Below are 22,659 nucleotides of genomic sequence, written 5' to 3'. Positions count from 1 at the left end.
CAATGAATGAATTCATTAATGAAAAAGTAAGGGCAGATCACGGATAAAATTATTAACAATTCAGGGTTACTTTTTAGAGGAAATGAAAGCTTACTGAATTCTAATTTATGGTTTCTCTTTGATTTTTTCTGAAGAACAATTTCTCTTTATGTTTATCATTTCTCCCTTATTCTTGTTTATTCTCAGAGTGAAACTAATATGCACAATCATTTTTGCCCCATTGCCATTTCTAAACTTGCAAATTATGGAACCACTGTTAAAATGTGAACAGAAATAATTTTGGCAGGTGTGAATGAAAACCAATCATGAGAAAAACTATAAGGTGTAGAATTAATAATTATGTAATTCTAGATTTGTGGGGAAAGGTTTTAGATGATCTTTTCCCATGCTTAATGTCTCTTGAAGTCCTTAAAAACCAGCCTCTGAAATACAGTCCAAAGATCAAGATTTTATAGAAATATTCATATTTATGTTTTAAAAAAACACTTTTCCTCAAAAGTTAAGGTTCAGTTTCTTTTTCTTTCTTTTCGTTCTTTTTCTATTTAACAGATTCTGAAAACCCTGAATAAGACTTATATGAACATGAAGCACAAGCCTGTTTGGAATGATTTGAACCCCAAGGCTGTGACTACTGATGAGCTCTTTGGATTCATACAACATGCTACAAGAGAATGGAAAGATGGCAAGTGAAATATATTATAATAGTTATTATTGTGACTTTTATATCAACTCCTCCAATTTGATGTTTTTTTAGTTGCATTGGATCCCAGCTACTCTTAATTGTTAGCTATATGATATGTTGGGTAAAAAATCATCCCAAAATTGTTATGTTCTGTAAGTGCATACATGGTTAAACCATGCAGGATAAATATCAGAATATGGATTTTTAAATTTTCTATTTCCTATCACAGATCAATAGAGACTATGCTTATTTTTTTTCTCTGTACACATAAATAGCATGTTAAAAGACTTCATGTCATGCTATTTTTTATTTGCCAGTTTTTAATTTTTATCTGTGTTTATCACTCAATCAATAGAAATAAAATCAAGCAAAGTATTATTTAAAACAAACTAGAACCCTGATAACATCAGCATAGAGAAAAGTTATTATATTCTATTTATAAATAATGCCATAAATGCTACTATAGATAAAATCCTCTTTCAGATGGTACATCTCAACATTACATATTACTTAATACTTCATATAGGAAAAACATTAAATGTTTTTTCTTCGTACATAGATTATAAGATTTCTTATCTGATACCTTCTGCATATTCCCCATATGTTATTTCCTAGATGTCAGAGTTTTATATGGATGTATCCATGTGCTAATATAATCTCATTATATTGTGCTACACAACTAGACAGGCAATATAATTTTATTTCAGCCACTGTAGAATCACTTAACCTAGACGTATAGGATTACAATTTTTGATCTTACCCCAAATGAAGTATGCATTTGAAAGAAACCTTTAGTAAAACTCATGTGCATGCATGTAAACAGTTGTGTCTATTTTCAGACTCTTTTGCATCTGAGAAAGAAACTTTTGCTTTTTCTCATTTAAATATTATTATCAAAATCTATTTACATGCATTTCTCAGGACTCTTTTCCTCTCTTTTGAGAGAGCAAGCAAATATGAGCCATAATTGGCCAAAATGGATTGTCTTAGATGGGGACATAGATCCTATGTGGATTGAATCACTCAATACTGTTATGGATGATAATAAGGTGAGCATAAGAAAATACATTTTCATTTTTTTTCTTTAACATTCATTTTCTTTGTCCCCCCCCCCCTGAAATGATTTTTATATGTGACTGAGATTCAATGAAACATTCAGTTCCTTTCTGTGATGTATCAAAAAAGCCAGTTAGAAATATTTTTGGTAATGGTTTGTTATTACACTAAAAGTTGAGTAATTGCATTTTTTAAAACTACACTTTGTTTAATAAAGTAGAAAGTTATGCTTTCGTATTCTGCATTGATGATTAAACTGAGATAAAACAAGCCTGAGTTTTATGACCTTGGTGCTAGAAACTGAGCTTGTTAACTAATCTTGTTAACATTAATTTCTGCAATTAAATTATATCCTAGTACTGGTACTTTTCAGAAAAGAAAAGGGAATGAAGATATATATATGTCCAAATCCTCTTGTAATTTGTTGAATTGGTGGGAATTCAAGATTTTCTGTGATTTAGAAATTGATCCTTGTATTAAGTCTCCTCAAGAGGAACAACTGTCTAGAGCACCTTTAGGTAATCTCTCTTTGTCTGAAAAAGTTCAAAGAGGTGGTCTACTCACTGGTACCTCATTCTTTGCATTGGTTCTGCTTTTTGCAGAGCCACCATCAATCTATCATTTTTTTTCTCTAGAAGTTCTCTTGAAAATCAATCCTTTAGCACAGATCAAGTATCTGTGATCAGAAATACACCAGAGATTTAGTACTTTAGCTTCTACTGGTTTTAACCAGTATAACAAAAAACAAGAGACTGTAAGTGATCTGAAGAAAATCTGAAGAACACTAGATTGTCTATTGCTGGTGTAGATATATATGTGTAAAGACAATATATTTTATGTAAATTAGAATTGTTTTCTATGTGGAGATTGACAATCTTTTAAATAGAGAGATTACAAACCATGTACAACTAATTCTGTTTTTTCAAATATTTAATCATAACCTTAAATATGAACTTGTGCTGTATTCTTCCTTTAGAATTTGATAGCATTCTTTGTAATTGATTGGGTCTTTGTTTATGAACTCAAAATGTATTGAATTTATTAATCAATCCTTAGACATGAAGTGAGCATTATAAAATAAAATCAGAAATATATTTTTAAATTACTATAAAAATGAATGCAGTGGGTTCTCTTGTGAGAGTAACATTACACCCTTCTGCTCATTTGTAGGTGCTGACACTTGCCAGCAACGAACGGGTCCCTCTGACTCCATCAATGCGACTGCTATTTGAGATACACCATTTGAAAACAGCCACCCCTGCTACAGTGTCAAGAGCAGGAATTCTGTATGTAAATCCACAGGATCTTGGTTGGAATCCGTACGTAATCTTTATTAACTTATTCTTGCATAAGAGCTTTTCAGTTTAATATGAAACATGCAATGTCACCAGATTACAAACTAAGGCAACCGTCATCCAAATTGCTTTAAGGGTTTTCTTTTTTATGGCCTATTTCTGCTTCTCTGATCAACATTATTGTTATTATATATTATAATTATTATTATATATTGTAAAATGTATAAAATATATTGTAATTATTATAAAATTATTGACATAAGTTTCTACTGTTGTTAGTTACCTTAAAGCTTTTTATTTGAAAAACAGATCATTAATATTTCAACTGATTAAATTATATGCATTCATTTAATTCAGCTACAATGTATTGTGCTGCCTACAATTCTCTTTAAAACATGCTCCAGTATTATTGAAAATCAGAAATTTATTCAATATTGTCTGATTGCCGAAATACTCAATGGCAGACTGGAGACATCTGAAATTTTGAGACCACGTCAGAGATACTTAATAAAATTGCAGCCATAGAAAGGCTTATATATGTTAACAAAATTGTTCCTCTGCTGAATGTGAAGAAACTTGCAACTATTCTCTCTAATCTTCTCAGATGAACTTTGCCTTGTTTCTGGGCAAATGAACAAAGTACCCTTTGCAGCCATTGTTTTAGTTTCCTTAGGAATAACCAATAAGACCTATATGGAAGTTTTCCTTTATACACATAATATTCTGGAGTACGACACTTTCTTTTGCAGCATGCCAACTTTCCATTAACTTTTTTTTCAATTAAAGTCATTGTTTTAAAAATTAAGTTAGAAAGGCATTGAATAATACCCAAAAGACACCTATGAATACTTAGTGCTAAGCCTTAAAGTATTCTGATAGGGTTACCGCTAGTACTTTAAGAACCAGGTAATATTCATTCGGTACAGACAGTATTAGTATTGAACAAGTGCCCTTCTGCCTTCCTAGTATGGAAAATTGTTGCTAGCCTCTGTATTATGACATACAGATCTTGGGAGAAATCACTGGATTTTTCTTTTCCAGATATGTTGCAAGTTGGATAGAATCAAGGAGATATCAATCTGAAAAAGCAAATTTGACTATTCTCTTTGATAAATATGTTCCTCCATGTTTGGATCAACTCAGAAAAAACTTTAAAACTATAATTCCCATCTCTGAGAATAGCATTGTGCAGGTATGACTTTCACTGTATCAGATTTAATCAATGAAGTGATGCATAGTCAAATAATAACATATACAAATAGGGAAGTATTTTTTATTGAGAACTATGCTATCCTAATGGCTATGGAAAATGTGCTGTAACATACAACCATATTATATTCATGTGTAAAGTATCTTTTGATGAGAAATTATAAAAGTTTAGAATCAATACAAGCAGAAAATCAATAAATATTTTTTTCATTCTAAAAAAAAAAGTGTCCATCGTGATATCCACCTGAAGAATTCAGGTGCCTTCTGGTTATAATGATTATATTCCTTCTTCATTATTACCTCTCCAAAATAACTATGAGAGATCCCTCTTTGGCAATAGTCATATCAATACCCTTGTTGTGTGGTTCTACCAGGTTCTTGACTTGCTCTTCTGATGATCAATATTTATATAAAGTCCTTGGAATGGTAATCCAGAAATTTAAGCTATGATGTCTTGAAACTGAGGAAATCCTATAAATCATCAATAGCTCTCTTTAGGAAATAATGAATGGAATGAGGGCTAGAAAACTAAAATTGAATCCAGATAAGGTGGGGATATCATGAATAAATAATTCTCAAGCCTAGGAAAGCACTAGGAAAAGGGATAATATAGGTTCTTTTATTCTATGTGTCTGAGATATATAGATGTAGTAAAGGCAAGTTTCGGTGTGATTCTCTAGTCCATTTTTATCATGACGCTTGTGAGATGCAGTTTATAGTGCAGGTTTATAGTGTGGTAGTCTACCAGTGGCAAGCTGTAAGGACCCACCCCCCTTTGCATCTTAAGAAGACAGAACTCTTGGAATAGCTCTTCCAACAGGAATCCTTTATTAAGAGAAAATGGTTGCAGGCATGCTAGACAGGACTTGGGGTTCAAGCTCTCCCATTCAAGGTTTTAAGGGGTTCCCCAGTAGTCCCACCCAATCAACCCCCCTTCCAGTGATAGTTTCAAGTATCACAATTCCATCCCCTTTCTTCTTCCGTCTGGATGGAGACTTCAGATAACTACATGAAAGGCAATTACTCTTCTTTGATATGTTAAAGCTTAGAGGCCACAATAAACACACATTCAGTCCTTTGAAGTGTGCTGAAGGAAGTGAGGGCCATAAAGCCCCTTTGCTCTCCCCCTTTTCTCCCTCTTATGGCAGAATCCAGAGAAGGCAGAATTGGGAGTTTCTATGTTTGATAATTAAAGATGAAATATAATTGGATTCTGACATCCGGCCCCTCTTAACAATAAGAGAGATCCACCTGAAAGAAAACACAAGTAAAAAATTTAGTTAGGCTTGTTAGGATACTCTGTGTGAAACTTCTTCAATAGCTTCGGGGCTCTGACGTGACGTTTATGGACCCACTCATTTTGTGAGGCAGGGAGGTGTTTCCAGGCAACTAGGTACTGAGTTGTTCCACGATATCTCCTAGAGTCAAGGATCTCTTTTATTTCGAAGTGTTGTTCCCCCTCCACCATGATTGGAGGTGGTGGGGGGGGGATTTTTGGCCGTAGAGGTGACTGATGCTCTCTTTTCAGCAAGCTGCAATGAAAAATTGGGTGTATTTGCCTGAGATTTTTGGGTAATTCTAATTCTACTGTTACTGGATTTATGATTCTTTTAATTGGAAAAGGTCCTATATATTTTGGTCCAAGTTTTTTACAGGGCTGTAGGGACTTTAGGTATTTTGTAGATAAGTACACCATTTCTCCTATAATGAATGGTGTAGGCTCAACCCTTTTTTTATCGGCTTGTGCTTTGTATGCCCGCCTAGCTTCATCTAGTGATTTTCTGACTATTGGCCAGGTGTTTTGTAGGCTTTCCATCCATTCTTTCAGTGAAGGGATCGTTGGTTCTTTTGGGGTTAACTCTGGCATAGGGTTGAAACTTTGGCCGTTGGCTATTTGAAAAGGAGTGTAGCCTGTGCTGGAGTGGACTGCATTATTGTAGGCAACTTCTGCAAAAGGAAGTAAGTCCGTCCAATCACTCTGTTGGAAATTTAAAAAACATCTCAAATATTGCTCAAGTACCGACTGGCAGCGTTCCGCTTGTCCATCTGTCTGAGGGTGATGGCTAGATGTCAGTCCCTGAGTGGTCCCTAAGAGGGATAAAAATTCCTTCCAAAATGTAGACGTAAATTGCACTCCCCTATCAGAGATGATGCGTTGGGGTGCCCCGTGCAATCTGTAAATGTGCTGGATAAAAAGTTTTGCTAAGGCCTTTGCAGTGGGAATTTTTTGGCAAGGGATAAAGTGCACCTGTTTGGAAAATAGGTCCGTGACTGTCCAGATAACAGTATTCCCATTGCTTTCAGGCAATTCCACTATAAAATCCATGGCTATTTCCCTCCAGGGGGCTGAGGGACTTGCCACTGGTTGTAACAGCCCTGGCGATTTCCCTTGCAACCTCTTTGCTGATGCACAGGTTGGGCAGCTGGCAACATAACTTTATATGTCCTTTTTTATTGATGGCCACCAAAATTGCCGTTTAATTAAGTGTAAAGTTTTTACAAATCCAAAATGCCCTGCTGATTTTGTGTCATGGCAAAGTTGCATGAAAGTTAGTCTTTGAGTTGTTGGTATATATAACTTTTCCCCTACCCAAGGCAATCCGTCTCTCATTGTGCACACATGTTTGTTTTTCTGGAACCAATCATCTGTTTCCAAACTTTTTCTGAATTCAATCCCAGTTTGGCTGTCCAGTTGTGGTTTTATTTTGGCTTGGGTTCTTGTGGTTACTGGCGCTGCCAGTTGTGATTCTGCCATTATTGGTCTAGAGTCTGTGGTTCGTGCGCTGTTATATTGAGGCATGCGAGATAGAGCATCTGCCAGGAAGTTCTTTCTTCCTGGTAAATGTTTGAGCTTAAATTGGAATTGGTGAAAATGCTGGGACCAGCGGGCTTGTTTGGGATTGAGTTTCCTGGAAGTTTTCAGGGCTTCTAAATTTTTGTGATCAGTCCATACCTGGAAGGGGATTTTGTTGCCTTCCAGGAACTGTCGCCACGTGAGTAATGCCCAACGTATCCCATAAGCCTCCTTCTCCCATACGGGCCAGCGCTGTTCTGTTTCCGTGAGTTTCTTAGATGTATATGCACAGGGTTGCAATACTGCATCATCATTTTCTTGTAATAGCACAGCCCCCACTGCCACATCACTTGCATCTGCCTGTATTATGAAGGGCTTGTCCATATCTGGGTGCCTTAGTACTGGTTCGGCAGAAAAAAGTCTCTTTAGTCTCTCAAACGCTGCTTGGCACTCCATTGTCCATGTTAGTGGCTGGCTAGGTTTTACTGAGGATGTTCCCTTCGTTTTTAGTAAGTTAGTGAGGGGCAAGGCTATCTGTGCAAATGAGGGGATGAATTGGCGGTAAAAATTTGCAAAGCCCAGGAAACTTTGTAGTTGTTTTCTTGTGCGGGGTGGTGCCCATTCTAATACTGCTCTGACCTTCTCTGGGTCCATTTCAATGCCCTGTGGGGATATGCGATAGCCTAGGTAGTCTATCCTTTCCTGGTGGAATTCGCATTTGAGAGTTTGGCATATAGGTGAGCGGCTCGCAGCTTCTTTAAAACCGCTCTGACAAGTTTGACGTGTCTTCTTTGTTTCGGTAAAGATAAGATGTCGTCCAAGTTAAACAAGGACCCCTTAAACAGTGCTCCCTTTAGAACGTCATTGATTAATGCATAAGACTGCAGGGCCCCCTTGTAATCCAAATGGCAAAGACTTTGAATTGATAGCACCCCATGGGGCAGTTAAATGCAGTCTTCCATTCGTCCCCTTCCTTGATTCTCACGCGATAGTAAGCTTCCCTTAAGTCTAGTTTAGAAAAAATTTTCCCTTTCGATAGGTGTGACAGCATGTCTTTCATGAGGGGCAGCGGGTATAGGTTGCTTTCACTGATTGTGTTCAGGGCCCTATAATCCACGCATAAACGTAAAGAGCCATCCTTCTTCTCTCTAAAAAGGACCGGGGCAGCCACTTTAGGCTTAGCTGGTTCAATGAAACCTCTCTCCAGGTTTTTTTTTATAAATCTTTCCATTTCCTCCTTCTCCTTTGGGCTCATGGAGTATAATCTGGGCTTCGGGAGTTTTGCCCCAGGCTTGAATTCAATGGTACAGTCTGTGGGTCGGTGGGGGGGAAGCTCATTCGCCCTCTCCTCACTGAAGACTTCAGCAAGGTCCCTATATTCCTCTGGTATTTCTGTTAATCTTTTTTCCTCTCCTATGGATGCTTTTTCTATTCTTGATTCTGGTAGCCTCTCTTGGGGTTTTAAGTCCATAGGGTCCCCCTTCGGGAATTTGATTTCTGTCGTCCTCCAATTTACCCAGGGGTTCCATTTTTTCAACCATTCCATCCCTAGAATCATTGGGCATTCCATACCTGGGGTCACCACAAACGTTAAGTCCTCTTCATGGTTGCCCAGGGAGAGGTGTATTGGCAGAGTGGCTAGGGTAGCTGGCACCCCCCCTGCTATGGATCCATCTAGCTGGCCAAATGAGATTGGTTGTTCCAGTCTCCTGGATGGGATGCCCAGATTCCCCACTAGTGTTGGGCTAATGAGGCAGCGGGTGCAGCCAGAGTCTATTAAGGCTTTCACCTTCACAGCTTCGGGCATGGGGGGGATTAATATAGTCACTGTTTTGAAGATGGGTGTGATGCGTCCACTTACCAGGGGTTCGCCTTCCGAGCTGTCATCTGAGGCATCCACCGTCCCTGTGGTGTAGGCTGGAGTTCTTTCCCCTTGGTGAGCAGAGGTGGGGTTTTCTGCAATTTCCATCATTTTCATGGCTGTTTCTTTTGGCTTAGCTGAATACCCTCTGGGTTTGTTGATTGGGGATCTGTCTGGGTTGTGCTGGGGGGCCTTTGAGCGGCATTCTACAGCTCGATGCCCTTCTCTTCCGCACTTGAAACACCCCATCTGCTTCTTGGCTGTATCCGATGATTTCACCGGTTGGTGTGTCAGCTCAGGCGGGGGGCGGCTCCATTGTTTTCCTCGGCGATGCCTCTTCAATATGTCGATCTCTGCTTCCTCTGCCAAGACGTACCATTCCTCAAGTCGATGTGGGTCTCCTCGGGGCAGGCAAGCATCATATAGATCATAGTTTAGTCCGTCTTTGAAACGGCCAAGGAGGATGTCTTCTGGCCAATTCAGTTTGCTGGCAATGGCTCGGAATTCTTGTGTATACTCAGCCACTGGGCGTTTGCCCTGCCTCATCGTTGTTATTCTTTCACGGGCTTTGCGATCAGCCAGGGGGTCTTCAAACCGTCTTCTCAACGAGGACATGAAACGGTTGAAGTTACTGAGTTCTGGGGCATTGGAGTCATGCAGGTTCACCACCCAATCTGCAGCTGGTCCATCCAGGGCAGATTGCACGATCCGGATGCGGGCTTTGTCGCTGGGGATGTCCTGCCCATATTCCTCCATGTAGCTGAGGACTTGGGTTAGGAAAAACCCCAAGCGTGTTGGCTCCCCTTTGAATTTCACCTCCAACGGTGGACGTCTTGGAATGGATCGGTGCCTCCATTGTGGGTGGTAGTGTCTTCCGTCCAGATTTCCATCTGTGGTCCGGTAGGGGGTGGGAGCTCCTGGATCAGTAAATGTCCCTGGGGTTGCAGGTTCCACGTCCCCCTCGGTGTCTCTCCCTTTGTGGCTCCAGGAACTGGGGCGGGCGTAGGGCTCAGGAATCTCCTCTCCTAGGGAGCTGAGAGTTCTCTTCATCAGGTCAATAGCTCTCTCTAGGATCCAGTCTGAGTACGGCATACAGCTTCCTCCCTCTTCACTTGCGTGCAGGGATTTCTCCATCTCCTGCTTCCATTCTGGTTGCTTGGTCCCCCGTCTCAGGGTCACTTTTCTTGATTCCTTTCCCCACTCGCTTTTCTTTCCAACGCCCATCGACCAGCGAGGCTTGTGGTCCTGTGTCTCCACCACTTCTTCTTCTGAGAAATCTGGCCTCTCGGATCCCAACATCTGGCAAGGTTCCAACTGGGTCAGCGGCTCTCTTTCCAGGGAGTTTTCTCCCTCTCTTGCTTCGTTGTCTGACATGGTAAATTTTTGCAAAATCCCCCGGCAAGGGTCTACCTTCCAGGTGGATTAATTTTGCAAGTCCTGTCTAATGTAAGGACCCACCCCACTTTGCATCTTAAGAAGACAGAACTCTTGGAATATTCTTCCAACAGGAATCCTTTATTAAGAGAAAATGGTTGCAGGCATGCTAGACAGGACTTGGGGTTCAAGCTCTCCCATTCAAGGTTTTAAGGGGTTCCCCAGTAGTCCCACCCAATCAACCCCCCTTCCAGTGATAGTTTCAAGTATCACAATTCCATCCCCTTTCTTCTTCCGTCTGGATGGAGACTTCAGATAACTACATGAAAGGCAATTACTCTTCTTTGATATGTTAAAGCTTAGAGGCCACAATAAACACACATTCAGTCCTTTGAAGTGTGCTGAAGGAAGTGAGGGCCATAAAGCCCCTTTGCTCTCCCCCTTTTCTCCCTCTTATGGCAGAATCCAGAGAAGGCAGAATTGGGAGTTTCTATGTTTGATAATTAAAGATGAAATATAATTGGATTCTGACAGCAGCGCTACCAATTATCTTTCTGCCAAGGGTAGTACATTTGATCCCCTTGCTATCTTCTTTTTATAAAATATGTCTGTTCACTAGGCAGTTTGAAAGACAAAAGGAGAGCATTTCAGAAGGATTCTCTGAAATGTAATTTATTTACTAACTTTCTAATCCTTTAGGATGGCTGATTTTATTTGGTTAGGTATTCTTTTTGTCTTTGTTTAATAAAGCAATATTTTTATTGTCCTTTTGTTTAATGCCCTGGAAGTTCTCTGAAAGACAGAATGATATAAATCATGTTATCTATAATTTATAATAGCAACCATGTATACTTATTTCAGACTATATGGGGAAAAACCTCTTATTATGGTATACATAATATTACAATCAAGATGAACGATATAATTATACAGTTATGGAACCAACTGCCAGAGAACATGCTTTACATGATTATTTCAAAACAGCTCCTGTATTCAATCATGCAATCTGTTTCCTGTTGGTGAAATCAGCTGTAAAGATTCTTTTTTCTGTTTTGGGGATGTTTAATGTTCTCTGGACATAAACCAGGACTTTTTCTTAAAGACAGACTTCATTTTTATAAAAAGCCTCATTATCATTATGAAAGAGTGAATCATTAGAAAGTGGATAATTCTGGATATATATATTTTTTTATTTATTAAACAAATTTATGTAGCTGCCCAACTTACACAATGACTCTCAGCACCTTGGGGTTTGGAATTTTAAACTCAGAATTATCTTACTTAAATTGTAACACATCGATTTGTGTTATGGAAAAAGAACTACTGCAGAAAACTGGCAAGTTACTGTTGAATTCAGTGATACAATCCTAGAAGGGTTCAAGGCTACAGGTTGCACACCAAAGTATAATGTCAGGATCATTATGCTGTTATTCTCACTATCTCTTTGCTTTTTTTTATTCATGCTGAGAGGAAAAGAAAAAGATTAATAAGTTTTGCATTAAATTAGTTTGAATATTCCATATAATTAAGTTCAATAATTACTTTGTTATGGTATATTTTTATAGGCCATTTACTTGTGCTCACCTTATCATCTATAACAGTTCTAAGTGGCTCAATCTATATGATATATGTTTCCATCTAGATAACCCACTCAATGTTTTGCACTTTCCTTTTTTTTTTTTTGGTAGACTCTTTGTACTCTCCTTGATTGTTTATTGATCCCTGAAAATATGTCCACTGATGGACCTAGAGACCTATATGAAATATATTTTGCCTTTGCCTGTGTGTGGGCATTTGGTGGGGCTCTATTTCAAGACCAGGTACATCAAAATAAACCTATTTAAATAAGTTCTAATTAAATACCTAATTTAAATTTCAAATTTGGGGGGGCTGTTCAGTGAAGCAAACTATTCTACATGGTCTTTCATCTGTGTAATAAAAATACAGTCAACAGAGCCAGAAAAAGAAGATGAATTGAATTAAGGAATTAAATGTCTTATTCATGTTAGAGGCAGTCTCTATGTCAGAGATAATATTACCAATTTCAGAGTGGATAATGAGGCTGCAAGAAATGCTAAAAAAGAATTGAATGGACTTTTATGTTCTTCATATATCTTGGCTGGAAGTTGAAGAGAAATAAATTACAAAATAGAGAGCCTTAAGTGGCACAAGATGTTTGTAGATTAGAATGAAGATAAACTGGCACCAGAGATATATCAGATATAAGAAATAACACAGATTAGGTCAGTATATAGCATGTAGCTTTGAAGGAAAAAAGAAGGGTGAATATAATATCTACAATTGTTTGAAGGAAATGCAAGCTAATAATTTGCAGGTCTACTGTATAAGGTCTAAAACACTTTGTTTCCTTTGGATACGAAGTATTGCATAGATCTAACATAGGTGTTTATGTAGAAAGTTGTGAGATGTGATACAGTAATCTTGACTTATGACCATAACTGAGCCCAAAATTTCTGTTGCTAAGCAAAACAGTTGTAATGTGAGGTTTGCATGTTACGACTTTTTTTGCCCCAGTTGATAAGTGAACCACTCCAGTTCTTAAATTGGTAAAATAGCTGTAAGTAAATCTGACTTTCTCATTGACTTTGCTTATAAGAAGTTTGCGAAAGGTGATCACATGACTCTGGGACATTGCAACTGTCATAAATATGAGTCAATTGCCAAGCACTTGAATTTTGATCACATGACCATGGAGATACTACAATGGTTGTAAGTGTGAAAAATGGCCATAAGTCATTTTTTTAGTGCCATTGTAACTCTGAATGGTCACTGAATGAACTATTGTAAGCTGAATAGTACCTATACCATCTCACAGGAACTTGCCCTTTTTTACTGAAAATGAAAAAAACCCAGAAATAATCAAATATATATGCTGTGCATCACATAAATCAAAATAATTTTCAAAAATTATTAGGACAGCTATATTCAATGATTTTTTTTCTTATTCTCTTGACAAATGTTTGTGATTAATAAAGTAATGTGAAAAGGGAATTTAAGAAATCCCACGTAACAGGTTTAGATTGTTTGGTAACTGGTTTAGATTTTAAGGATAAAATCATCTAAAGAAACGTTCCCCAGTAGAAATATTTTCCTATTTTGAAGCAATGAAATTGTTCAATAGAATGCAATTTAAATTATTTCACAATTTTAACGTATGCTCCCAATATACATTTAATAGTTAAATAGTTGTACAGTATAATATATACAGTTAGATAACAATATCAATATTTTATAGCTTTACAGTTACCAAGCTGAATTCAGCCAATGGTGGCTTAAAGAGATGAAATCTGTGAAGTTTCCTTCTCATGGTACAATATTTGATTATTATCTTGACCCCAAAACGAAGAAATTTTTCCCTTGGAGTGATAAAATTAGCAGTTTTGTCATGGATCCAGAAACACCCTTGCAGGTATTTTAATTTGTTTTCTTATCAATAGAAATAAGAGATGAATGTAGAGACTTTGAGATTTTACCTTTGTTGTTTTCATTTTCCCCCCTTAAAAGCATGGCTCTTTTAAAATCTGTATATAGTACACATAAGTGTTCCTTTTATATGTTTTGCATCTAATAACAGGGGAAGAAATTAATGGAAACCAATTAAATTGATATGGTGAGAACACTTAATAGTTTTATTTCTTTAGAAAGGACATAGTGAAAGAAGCTCATGGAACTACATTTCAGAGAACTAAAGCAAAGTTTCTAATTTCTTTATGTGAGTAAAAATAGGACAGAGAAAACACATAAGGCCAAAGCTAATACATTTCTGCAATAATAAATTATTGTTTTTTGTTACATAAAAATGTAGCCAATGTAAATTATCATCAGCTTTTATTGTACAATTTTTTCAATGCACAATCTTATTATATTTTGTCAAAATCAATTTCAGTATAAGTTAATCTGATGAAAGGTTGGTATTCTAATGTATTTTTTTTATTATTATGCTCTTTTGGAAACTTTGTAAATGTTTTCCTTATAATAGCCATTGAAGTAAAAATGTCAGTTTTGGAATGGTCCAAAACTGTAAACTTTTATATACAGTTCAGCAAGAGACACTATATTGATGCTTAGAAGAAAGGAATATAATATTTAAATTCCATAATTTTTGTTCTAATGTTCAGATCTTTACAAACAAACAAAAATGTTAAAACTTTTACATTGTTCAAACATACATACGGTAATTACTGACTCTGCACTCTCTAGTAAATGATATTTAAAAATTTTAAATAGATTTCAGTATGTTGACTACCTGCATTGGTTTGTGTATTTGTGTGTGTGTGTTTTAGGCAGAGCTTGTTCACACGTCTGAGACCACATGTCTTAAATATTTTGTGGAACTGCTATTGGAAAAAAGCAAGCCAGTGATGCTGGTTGGAAATGCTGGAGTAGGGAAAACATTGCTTATTGGGAAATGCCTTGCTAGTCTTTCAAAAGATTTTCTGGTCTCAAAAGTCCCATTCAACTATTACACCACTTCAGCAACATTACAAAGTAAGCCTCCTCTATTGTTATTGTTCAGGCTCTCACTTTGACCATTAGTGTATAGTCATCTAAGCCCTTTATATACCTTTATATACCTTAGTCATCTAAGCCCTTTAAATACCTTGCATTTGCTTCCTACTCTTTTGATCTAAGTGCCTCTTCCTTTTCACCATTTCTGTTTATCTTCCCTTTTTAATTTTTTTCCTGCATGTAAAAATTATTCAGCAACAAAGGTATTATACTATATCTTTTACTCCATCTCTTTCTACTCTTCCTATTCTTGCAGAATTATTGTTTATTGATGGTACCTTTTCACTCAGGTTGAAGATTCAAGGCAACTAATGAGCAATAATGAAAAATACTTGTTAAAAAAATCATACATAAAAGCAAAATCAAAGTTAGGGATTATATTTTGGCTGTTCTAAAGAAGGAAGAATGGTGGCAAAAAGCTTAGAAACTACATTCCACAGTTTTGAAGCCAGTGATGAGAAGCCCTCTACAAAACTCTAGATGAGAAAGACAATGGAGACATCATCAGACATTCTAAATAATTTGAAGCTTAATATCAGGGCTTTAAATTTTGCCTGATAAATGGCTTCCACTCTTCCACCGGTTATAATTTATTGTCATTCTATGCAGAGCTCAAGGATATAATGATATGTCACCTGTTTATTATATAGGTCATAGTTGCTATCAGTAAAAGGATTGGCTGTAGGGAACTGCTTTCAAAATGGACATGGAAGTGATCCTTCTCTCACACAAAATATTGGTGCTGGATTGTAGCCATACTTACCCTTTTAAAATTGGTCGTATTTGCAAAAATGAATAGGAAACAGATTTTTTTAAAAAAATCTTTATTTTTCAAGTATCCTAATTTAGAATGATAGCAAAAGTTTTAAAATTCCCAGGAAGAAAATTAATGCACTTGTTAATTTAAAATATATTGCACCTCTTACTCATACTTTTGTAAGTATATTTCTGAAATATGTTAATATTGCTTAGATTACATATGAAGCACAGCTAAAAAAAAGTTTCAGGAGAACAAAATTGGAAATAAATTAATACAGTTTGGAGAACTATAATTCAAGACTTAATAATTTAAAATCTGACAGTAAAGTCACTGAATTCGTTTGATGTGCCTGCTGCTTTAATAAGATTATTATATTACATTTAGCACAAACTATGTATATATAAACAGGTGTACCTGATTTTAGTATTAGGATAGTGAAACCCTGAATAAAGCCCATGAAAGAATTTTTTTAAAAAAATAACTGAAGTAAGATACAACTTCTGTGAATTATTCTTTGGTACATTTTGTGTATGTGATATGTGATACATACATCAGGTCAAGTGAGGGACAAAGAGAGAGATTTAAAAAAAAATTATGAATAAAGATATTAAATATGTTAAGGTTTACCTATTCTTAAGGAAAATACTTCATGACATTTCTGCTCAAAGAGTCCAATAATCCAAATAAACAATTTATAATTCACATTACATTACAATTATATTCCAAATTATGATTATGCTTTAAAATAATTTGTTACTGGTAATAAATAAAGTCAGTCATTATTTCTTCACAGTGAGATTCAAATAACTAGTAACTTTTGCTGCAATAAAATGCCTTTTAAATGGAAATGGACTTTTAAGTACATTAACAACTACTATTGTACATAAATCAGAAATGAGAACAGCTTCCAATCAATTAGTAGTACAGTTTATGTTCAGTGCAAATTCTCTTTAAGTCAACATCTTACAATGTTATAAAATAAGCAGAAACCATTTCCACTCTGGAAAAGACGAAGAAAGCACTGTTGTTCTAAGAGCAACTTAATTCCAGCTCAATGTACTCTTTTATTTTGGTAATAAGTTATTTGGTTATTTTGTAGCTTGAGCGCTTTTTTGGTTATGTGTCTTGAATGCCCTTGTTGGAAAGCTATTCTCTATATTTTTCAATAGAAAAGCAGGATATAAATGTATTAAATAATTGCATTTTAATTATAGGTCTATTTTATATTATTAAATAATTATACTCCATACACATTTTAGGAATTCTTGAAAAATCCTTGGAGAAAAAAGCTGGTCATAACTATGGCCCTGTGGGAAACAAAAAACTGATTTATTTTATTGATGATCTGAACATGCCAGAAGTAGATGTTTATGGGACAGTTCAGCCTCACACACTAATTCGGCAGCACATAGATTATAGACATTGGTAAGTCTTTATTATTACAATTGGTTGCACACTCAGCCAGATGTTTAAACTGAATTTGGTATTTTTATCAACATACCATTCCTTCTCAAGGACCTGGGATAACCAGATGTTGTTTCATGGTGTTAAAGTATCCTCGCAAGATGTAAGCTTTCCAAGTAAAGTTGCCTTTTGCAACTTTTGTAATTGAATGAGGTAGATATTATCAATATTGATGGTGTTCAAGTAGATGTTGCTCCAGTTATTTTGGGTTTGCACCCAAACACCTATTACTATTGATACTACCTTTGCTTTTTTTAGCTAGAGCTGTTTTATTTCTATTTGCAAATATTTGCATTTTGTTATCTTCTCCAGTTCTTTTTCTTCTACTCTGCTGCAATATTCACTACCCAGATTTAAGTGTGGGGTGTTATGTGATAGGTGCTTGTCTATTTGAATTCTTAAGTCCCAGAGCACTTTAGATTTCTTCCAGATTTTTCAGTGTACCACTTTTGTTACTTTGTTATGAGTAGTCAGTTTATAGTCAGTTTGCGTACTCTTCTTGCAGTAGCTAACTAAGTGGTCCACTGTGTCTTCAGCTTCTTTGCAAAGGCAACATTTGTTGCTGTTTTCTCAATTCTGGTTTTGTATGCATTTGTTTTTAAGGCTTGGTCTCAGCCAAAATTAGATCCTTTTCCCTTTCTTCAATTTTCCTGCTCTTAGCCATTGTCAGGTCTTCTTATGAAATTATTAATATTCTGAGCTCAAATATGTGTTCTTTATGATGAAAATATCAGTACATGTTTGAAGTAACACATTTCATTTAAGCTTTGCCAAATTTCTAGGTAATTTTAAATATGGCAGTATTTGTTTTTTAGAGATTTAAGTTTGATTAATTACTAATGGAAACTGATGGCCATATCTATTGTGTGAGACCATCATGTTTATCATTTGGGAGGATATATTCCTAGTCATTTTTAAATCAATCATTAATATTACAAACACTTTTTGTCTCCCTAGGTATGATAGACAGACATTAACTGTGAAAGAAATTAATCATTGTCAATATGTTGCCTGCATGAATCCCACTGTTGGCAGTTTTACCATCAACCCGCGACTTCAAGTAAGGTTATGAATGTCTCTTGTTTGAAGTATATTTGTTGTTGAATCACCAACTTTTGTCCAACTCTTTGCGACTCCGTGGATTATAGCTAACCATCTTATACCCTTCTCTTTTTGCCATCAATCTTTCCAAACATCATAGACTTTCCTAATGACCCTTTTCTTCTCGTCTGGTGACCAAAATATTTGAGCTTCAGCTTCAATCTCTGTCCTTCCAAAGAACAGTCAGGGTTGACTTCCTTTAGGATTGACTGATTTGATCTCTTTGCAGTCCAAGGGATTCTCAAAAGTCTTCTCCAGCACCACAATTTGAAAGCATCAGTTCTTCAGCACTTAGCCTTCCTCATGGTCCAACTTTCACAGCTATATTTTACTACTGTGAAAATCATAGTTTGATTGTATGAATCTTTGTCATATAATAACACAACATAACATAGCACAGCACAACACAACACAACGCAACATAATTTAATAACATGTATTTGAAGTATATACAGCTGCCTAAAATTTATTTTGATTTGCAGGAGACTTGGAAGATGATTGCTTGCAAAACAATCCCATTAATGCAGAGAGACTGAACATAGCAATCAATTCTTAATCATGAGGAGACCAAAATGAGAGAATGTGTATTACAAACTCTGCCCTCCCATTCTTGCATCACAATATCAGCCTAAGAATGTAAGGAGCAGTGATGGGATTCAGCCAGTTTGTACCAGTTTGGCAGAACCAGTAGCTAATTTTTTGTTGCCCAGGCCCAGAATGGATTTCTGGAAGCGGCATCCACACAGAGAACTGGTTGTTCACATATTTAAATCCCACCACTGGTAAGGAGGCATACACAACATACATTTCATTAATACTTCCTTTGCCCATCCATACCAGCAGACACCTATGTTGCTAGATACTTTGGAGTTTTGAAAGTATGTGGCCAGCGTTGTGGCAGTTTTGCCATTCAGAAAAAAGCAGTTGAAATGAATGTGGCCAAAGGCAAGTGGCCATTCAGTAGAAAGCAACTAAAATTGTTTTTCAGAATAATCTCCAAAGCTTTTTGTTTTGTTGTTGTTGTTACCTTTTGACTTTTCTTTTTAGGCAAGTAAATGCATTTTTAAACAAAACAGGGAAATATTTTTTTCTTCAGGGCAACTATGAAAGGCGTAATTAGAAATAAAGATAAATGTGGAACATATCATTTTCTACTCAGGTGCAAGCAGGAGAGTGACAGATAGCAAAGGAAGGTCTGCCGGTATGATACTATGCATAGCTTCCAATTCATTAAAACACATCACAATTTTGGCTCATTTCTCTGAAGACAAAGGTGTTTATAAACATGAGAGTTATCTGAATAGAAGCATGTCTGAATAAAGAGCTTAAACAAATAGGGTAGTTATTCTATTTTCTACCACTTTAAAACATGAGATTCAGTATTGCAGTCAGGGATATCCACTAGAGGGAAGGTTAGAAAAGTCAAGATGACAGCTAAAACCATGCAATTAAAGCACCACTTCTTTCTGGAGTGCAGATTAGGTATTTGGAACATGAAAAGAGCTCAGTTCTCTGGTCCATCATGTTTTCATAGATTTATTTCTCTTCTTCAAATAACACCATCCAATATAGCTATAATAGACCTAGTTGCTATTAAGCAGTTGTGGGTATTCCATATGGATTTGTATAAATAGGCAGGGCTTTTTCTTTCTTTCTTTCTTTCTTTTTGTTATAGAACACCCAGAATGGAGTTTCAGCACCTTTTTTGGATGTAACTTTGTAGGGTAGGCAAGGCGGGTTGTATGACGTGTGTGAGTTCCGGCACCTTTTTTTTAACAAAAAAAGCAGTGTAAATAGGGATGTATTTTTGTAGTGTAAAGTTTTGGAAAATAGTATTGTATAAGCAGTTCACCTTATGTCTTTAGATAATAGACTAGAACAGGGGTAGGCAACCTTGGCTCTTTTATGACTCGTGGACTTCAACTCCACAATTCCTGAGCCAGCCATGCTGGCTCAGGAATTCTGAGAGTTGAAGTCCACGAGTCATAAAAGAGCCAGGGTTGCCTATCTCTGGACTAGAACAACACAGTCTCCTTGAATTGGACATCCAAGTCTTGCACTAGGACAGAGGACCTTTGAGGTCATATAAGAATTTACATACTTGGGCAGCAATACTTTGATTTCTTTCTCTTTTTTTACTGTTTATGAGAGCATCATATGAAATTATTCACGTAGAAATAGTTCTTTTGCAGATTTAAAAGTAAAATTGCGTGAGTATTCTTATGCCAAATGTACATTATTAACTATTGCTTTTTGTTCACAAATGTGTTCTTATGAATATGCTATTCATATAACAATATCACAAACACTAAAATTTAATATCTTATTTTTATTTTAGAGGCATTTTGCTGTGTTTGCTATGAATTTTCCCTCTACTGAGGCTCTGAGCACCATCTATGGCAAGATTCTTGATTTCCACTTTCAGCTATATAATATTAACCCATCTCTATTAAATCATGGACCTTCCCTGATTCAAGCTGCAATATGGCTTCATCAGATAATGGTTCAGAGCTTTCTCCCCTCAGCTATTAAATTCCATTACATTTTCAACCTTCGAGATCTCTCTAATATCTTCCAGGTCTGTAAGGAATAATACTCTTATTTTCATGCAAAAATTGAATTTATTTAATTAATAAGAATTTATAAATGCTTTATAAAGCCTTAGTAAGGACATACCTGGAATACTTCATCCACTTTTGCTCACCACATTACAAAAAAGATGTTGAGACTTTGGGAAAAGTGCAAAGAAGAACAACTAAGATGATTTAAAGCCTGAAGACTAAAACATATGAAGAACAGTTGCAGGATTTGGGTTTGGCTAGTCTAGAGAAAAGAAGGACTAGGGGGGGACATGATAGCGGTATCCCAGTATTTGAGAATCTGCCACAAAGAGGAGGGGGTCAATTTATTTTCCAAAGCACCAGAGGGCCGGACAAGAAACAATGGGTGGAAACTAATCAAGGAGAGAAGCAACCTGGAATTAAGGAGAAACTTCCTAACAGTGAGGACAATTAACCAGTGGAACAGCTTGCCATCAAAAGCTGTGGGTGCTTCATCATTGGAAGAGAATGATTATGCCATATTATGTCTGAAATGGTATAGGGTCTCCTGCTTGAGAGAGGAGTTGGAATAGAAGACCTCCAAGGTCCCTTCCAGTTCTATTTTGATTGATTGAAGAAATCAAATTATTGCATCTAAAACAAATATGATTCTATTTGAAGACAAGGAGAAATAATGGGTTATAATAGTGTCAGAATTTAACATGGGCCTTCATTCATTTAAGAGTGTCCTAAGAATGTATGTATTGGTCCCCACTTTTACCTTGATAGTATGGCATAATTACAAAGAAATAATTATTCTGAATGTAAATAAGATTAAGAAAAAGCAGTTTCAAAAAAGCTGGGCATGTAATTGTTGGAAGGTATGGTTTACATGCAGTTCTCAGTTTAGAAATCAAGCTGTTGCTACCAGCTTTATGTGTTCTGCATATCTTGCTGATTGTGTGTTATAATACTTTTAACATACCTTCGCTTTTCATTTAAAGGGGATTCGGTTTGCTAAACTGGAGTGTTTGAAGAATCCACATGATCTTATTCGTTTGTGGCTTCATGAGTCTTCACGTGTTTATGGAGATAAATTAATAGAAGAAAAAGATTGCAATTTGTTTCATAAAAAGTTGATAGATACTGCACATAAATATTTTGAGGTAAATAACTAGTATTTATCTACCACTAATTATTTGAAAATTCTTTTATTATTCAAAGATCCATGAAAGAGAAATGAAACACAAATAAATACAAAGAAAACAATAATGTAACATACTACTTTCTTTTATAACAATAAGCTCCTAAAATACTTCTACATTAAATATTATAAAAGACATAGTGATTACTGTTTGGTTTGAGAAGAGTTCATTATGGTCTTTTCAGAAAAAGACAACCAGTCAGTGAGATCTCTGAGTGCTAAACAGTGTTTTATTTTGTTTATATCAACAATACTTTTTCTAACTAAAAGAAATTTTAATAATTTGTAAAGATCCCAAATAGCATGTCTTTTTAACTTTGGTGATGTATGGTTCCCTTTAAAATTGTATCATAAAACACCATATTCTTTGATCATTATACAACTAATTCACCCTTATTCCACATATATTTATAGTAAGAAAAAAAGATTTTTTTATAGACAGTTCTGCATAGGAAATATATTGTTTAACTATATATAGTTAGCATTTCAATTTCTTGCTGGGTTAACTGGCTCTGATACTGGATTTATGATGGATATTAGTAAGAAAATTTGGAGTACAGACAAGCAAAAAAAGGAGTTTAACCATTTAAATTTAATTCTTTTATTTATTTTTAAATAATCTGCTTTTTTTCAAAGTAGTCTTAATGATTTGATGGTGCAATAATTTACATAAACTTAAGGACCATGCATTATTTGTTTCTTATGTCTTAAGTTTCCGACCTCAGTAAGTAGGCTTTAAAAGTAGGGAAAAAACGGCTTTGAAGAAGAAAAATGTTCAGGGAAGGCTTA

At 36.0% G+C, this 22,659-nt stretch overlaps 1 protein-coding gene across 2 annotated transcripts in view; it reads left to right on the top strand.

Moving 5' to 3' along the window:
• Nucleotides 1-22,659, top strand: part of DNAH11 (dynein axonemal heavy chain 11) — a 220,978-nt gene that overhangs the window by 69,231 nt on the left and 129,088 nt on the right. For both annotated transcript variants that reach the window (XM_039342134.1, XM_039342133.1), the window contains exons 40-50: nucleotides 550-682; nucleotides 1,604-1,731; nucleotides 2,909-3,057; nucleotides 4,075-4,225; nucleotides 11,960-12,091; nucleotides 13,528-13,701; nucleotides 14,576-14,780; nucleotides 16,821-16,986; nucleotides 17,983-18,085; nucleotides 20,465-20,704; nucleotides 21,671-21,832. In XM_039342134.1, coding sequence (XP_039198068.1) covers nucleotides 550-682; nucleotides 1,604-1,731; nucleotides 2,909-3,057; nucleotides 4,075-4,225; nucleotides 11,960-12,091; nucleotides 13,528-13,701; nucleotides 14,576-14,780; nucleotides 16,821-16,986; nucleotides 17,983-18,085; nucleotides 20,465-20,704; nucleotides 21,671-21,832 — 1,743 coding nt within the window. The remainder of the gene's footprint in view (nucleotides 1-549; nucleotides 683-1,603; nucleotides 1,732-2,908; nucleotides 3,058-4,074; nucleotides 4,226-11,959; nucleotides 12,092-13,527; nucleotides 13,702-14,575; nucleotides 14,781-16,820; nucleotides 16,987-17,982; nucleotides 18,086-20,464; nucleotides 20,705-21,670; nucleotides 21,833-22,659) is intronic.

Source organism: Crotalus tigris, unplaced genomic scaffold (assembly GCF_016545835.1).
Source record: "Crotalus tigris isolate CLP2741 ecotype Arizona unplaced genomic scaffold, ASM1654583v1 scf7180000017774.6281472, whole genome shotgun sequence".
Lineage (NCBI taxonomy): Eukaryota > Metazoa > Chordata > Lepidosauria > Squamata > Viperidae > Crotalus > Crotalus tigris.
This window is presented reverse-complemented; position numbering and strand designations above follow the sequence as displayed.